Source organism: Elaeis guineensis, chromosome 2, assembly GCF_000442705.2.
Source record: "Elaeis guineensis isolate ETL-2024a chromosome 2, EG11, whole genome shotgun sequence".
In the NCBI taxonomy this organism is placed as follows: Eukaryota; Viridiplantae; Streptophyta; class Magnoliopsida; order Arecales; family Arecaceae; genus Elaeis; species Elaeis guineensis.
In genome coordinates, this window is record NC_025994.2 from 7955162 (window position 1) to 7959143 (window position 3982).

At 47.8% G+C, this 3982-nt stretch overlaps 1 protein-coding gene across 1 annotated transcript; it reads left to right on the plus strand.

The window, feature by feature from the left end:
- Positions 1-1406: 1406 nt before the first annotated feature.
- Positions 1407-2847, plus strand: LOC105060614 (probable BOI-related E3 ubiquitin-protein ligase 3). Its single transcript, XM_010944404.3, has 3 exons — positions 1407-1600; positions 1714-2014; positions 2105-2847. The coding sequence occupies exons 1-3, from the start codon at positions 1545-1547 to the stop codon at positions 2624-2626; spliced, it is 879 nt and encodes a 292-aa protein (XP_010942706.1). The 5' UTR covers positions 1407-1544; the 3' UTR covers positions 2627-2847.
- The last annotated feature ends 1135 nt before the right edge of the window (positions 2848-3982 follow it).

Here is a 3982-nt window from a genome sequence, read left to right on the forward strand (position 1 = left end):
AGGAGAGAATAATGCACTGCACCATGTGGTTGGTTGTTTGTTCTGACTTTCATCAAAGCTTTTACACCCTTAGGGTCCATCTAATCCAGTCCTCAAATCCCCCAAACAATTTATTATAATAAACAAATACTCCTCAGCACCCTCTCCCTCTCTTTCTCCCTACCCTTCATCTATTATCTTTTATTTTTCTTTTCTTATTTCCTTAGTACATGTGATTGGTTGGAGATGATAGGGCCATGGTCCCTAGAAAGATGGAATCAGATTTAATTGGTGTAATCAATAAGAGACTGTTTTTAAAAAAAATATTTAATATTATATCAACTGATCTGTAAGTATGCGATCAATTAAAAATTATAAATTGAAACCATGAGTATGTTATTGTAAATATTAGGATGATATATTTGATGGTATATATTTATGATTGGATTGTATCTTTCACGTAAAAAAATGATTAATTTTTATTTATTATTATTATATTATATTTTATATAATTTTAAAAAAATAATAATTTTTTAATTTATAATTTAGATAATAAAGATGATATAATAAAAATTATATAAAGTGCAATCCAACCCACCACTAAATGCATAAAAGAAGACCTTGTGTGTGTGTGTGTCTGTGTGTATTATCTTTTCGTTGTAGGGGATTCACATGGTGAGTCAGGTGAAACAGATGAAGGGTGATGAGATTTTACAAGACGGGGGGAGACACGAGAAAGGTACGGGCAGAAGGGTCCAAAGCGGGGATGCTCGTGGGCCCCGCATCTGGAGTTGTGGGATGGGACCCACAGATGGTCCCCACAATTGTCGGATCTCAACCCCCTCACCTCCTGGCCCACACGTGCCACCCACGGGGCCCGTCGATGGGGCGGCCCATTCACGTTGGGCGCAGGAAGAATAAGGTCCCTCCGTGGCTCGCCCGCCCGCATGTGACTGTCGGACGCCACGTGTCCGGCAGCGGTGCGTGTCAGTTTCGATTCCCTCTCGCATTAAATAAATTTTGATATGAACGAAATAAAGATAGAAGAGAAGATTTCGTTCAAAACTCGCTCCGCTTTTCCCTCTTTTCTCTCGCTACCGCCACAACAAACCACAACTGTTTCTTGTCCTCAAAATAGGCCCATCAATAAAGACTTTTTGGCCCCACGTGAACTTACCATTATTTGCATGTACCCTAAACCAAGCACCGATTTCTGTACCAAAAAAAATATATTCCAATTTTATATTGAAATTAAAAGTTTTAATGAATCCGAACAATTTTTTCATCCATCTCTCCATCTTTTGTTTTGTTTTTTCTTTCTTTCCTTTCTTTGTTTCTGTTTTTTTTGACCTTTCTCTCTCTCTCTCTCTCTCTCTTTTCTCTCTCTAAACCAAACCCCTAAATAAACCCCACCTCTCCCCCACCCATTTCAATTGCATGTCCCGTCCCATCCCTTCCCACACCCTTCTCCCCCTTCTCTTCAAACCTCTCCCTCTCCTTTCTCTCCTCAACTCGTAAGAAATAGCAAACATCCCCCACACCCGCAACATATAAAGACACCTCTGATGGCAGTTGAAGCCCACCATCTTCACCTCTTCCCCTCCCAACTCCTTAGAAACAGGTACTAAATGCCCCTCGCCACCCTTGTTAATTCCCTCACCCTTTCCCCCGCTCTTCTTATTTATTCTTAACAAATTAAACAACGCTTAATTGTTGTTTTTATTCTTGTTGCAGAGAAATCACCAACGCTTTGGAGAACCAATCCAGCATCTACAACACCCAAATGAGCTTCGTCGCGCCCGTCTCCGGCACTACCGGCTCCTTCATCCCCTTCTACAATCCCACCACCCCCACCGCCGCCTCCGAAAGCAGTCTCACCTTCAACAACCTACCCCCTGCCGCCGCCGCCGCCGCCGTGCGGCTACCTAAGAAGAGGTCGCGAGACTCCGACCGCCCGCTCTGTTTCCTCGGCGAAGACATCTCCTCCCACGTGCACCACCAGATGCTCGACGTCGATCGGCTCATCGCCCATCACGTAATTCTCCATTCCAACACCCATTCGCTCCCGAATCCAATCCAATCGTGTCCATTCGATCGGTGTAACGAGTTCCATCGATATTTGCAGGTAGAGAAGGTGAGATTCGAGTTGATGGACCGGCGAAAGCGTTTCGCAAGGCAAGTCCTCGTAGCAGTCGAGGAGAGAGTATCGAAACGGCTAAAGGCTAAGGAAGAGGAGATCGAGAGGATCGGCAAGCTCAACTGGGCACTAGAGGAACGCATCAAGAGCCTGTGTGTGGAGAACCAGATATGGAGGGATTTGGCTCAGAGCAACGAGGCCACGGCCAACGTTCTCCGGACCAACTTAGAGCAAGTCCTCGCAGCTCAGGCGAAGGTCAAGGAGGAGCACGAGGGCGAGGGCGAGGCCGCCGACGCCGAGTCATGCTGCTGTGGCGACAACCAAGAAGAGGAGATTAAGCTGATCAACCCATGGAGGAGAGCGTGCCGGAATTGCCGAGAAAGCGAGCCGTCGGTGCTGCTGCTGCCCTGCCGGCATCTCTGCTTGTGCTCTGCCTGCGCTCCGGCGATCGACGCCTGTCCCATCTGTAAATGCCGCAAGACTGGTAGTGTCAATGTAAACGTGTCGTGAATCCCAAGAAGAATAAACGGATAACATGCTTAGATCATAGAGAATTTTTAGTCTCTGTTTTCCAAGGCTTTTTCCTTTCTTTTTCTTTCTTTCTTTTTTTTTTTTTTTTTTTTTTTTTTTCTGTTCCTCAGATTATGGTAATAGTTTTTGATCGTAAGGAAAAATTTGTTAAATTATTTGTAAACACGTACACTCATCAAATCTTTTCCAGATTTCTTCTTCTCAGCAGCATTACCATCTTGTACATGATGTGATCGAGTTATTCTCGTTCGTTTCTTTGAATCCCGGCTTTTCCAGCTCGATCAAAAAGACGGAAGAAACCAAACCGAAAGGGATCAACAAAGGATGCGAAGAGGAGACATCACCACGTGCCACGTGTAACGCTCACGTACCCGCGATGCACGGCGTGGACTCAACCCACCACCCCTAAAGCAACACGACAAAAGAAAACCCATGCGAGTCTTCAACACAGCCATCAAAAATCCATCTCAGGATTTCCATGTGATACGGTATGGGTTGGATGTACGGGACTCACAGGGAGATCACGAAGAGACGTTGGTTTCGAGTCCTTCCAGGAGCGGTGGGTGCGGGGGTCGGTTGGGGAATCCGCTTGGAGCGAGTCAAGTTAACCGGGGCCCCCACGAAGAGGACGAAAGATGGAGGGGCGAAATCCCGGCTGGGCCGCGCGGAGGACCAGGGGGGGAGGGGGGGACAAATCAGTTGGGGATAGCGCCCTGCCAGCGGGCCCCACCGCGAGCCCCTCTGTCGTCGCGTAGCTCCCCACCCCACCCCACCCCACCCCACCCCACCCCACGCGAATCTCCCATGAGACCCGGTGGGTCCAGGTGAGGTGTTCACGTCGTGGCACCTCACAGTCGAGCCACGTGGACGTCCCCCCCCCCCGGCCCCCCGACCTCCCCACACTCTCCCCCTTGGGGCCCACCTCTCCCTTATCGAGCGTCCCGTCGATCTAGGCCGTCAGATGTTTGATGTCTCTGATGGAACACAGGCTGGTGAGGGATTCAGTGAGCTGTCAGCTTGGTGTCATCGACTCATCAAAGATCAAATGATGGAGGGACCATCGGATGCGTGCCGGTGGTCCCTAGGGCAACATCATTTGGGTGTTCCTGTTGAGGTCCACAGGATCTTTTGGGCCATACAACCCACCACCTCGGTCTCACGTGAGGTCGATTTGTCAAATATATTGACCTGAGCATCACACTACTTGACTGCTAGCTTTTGTCTCCTTACGATATAACTATTTTATTCATGAGCGGTGCCAGCCTCTATACTTGTCAGATGTCAGATAATAGTTTGTCAAAAACCAGAGCTAGATCAATATGAACATGCTGACAA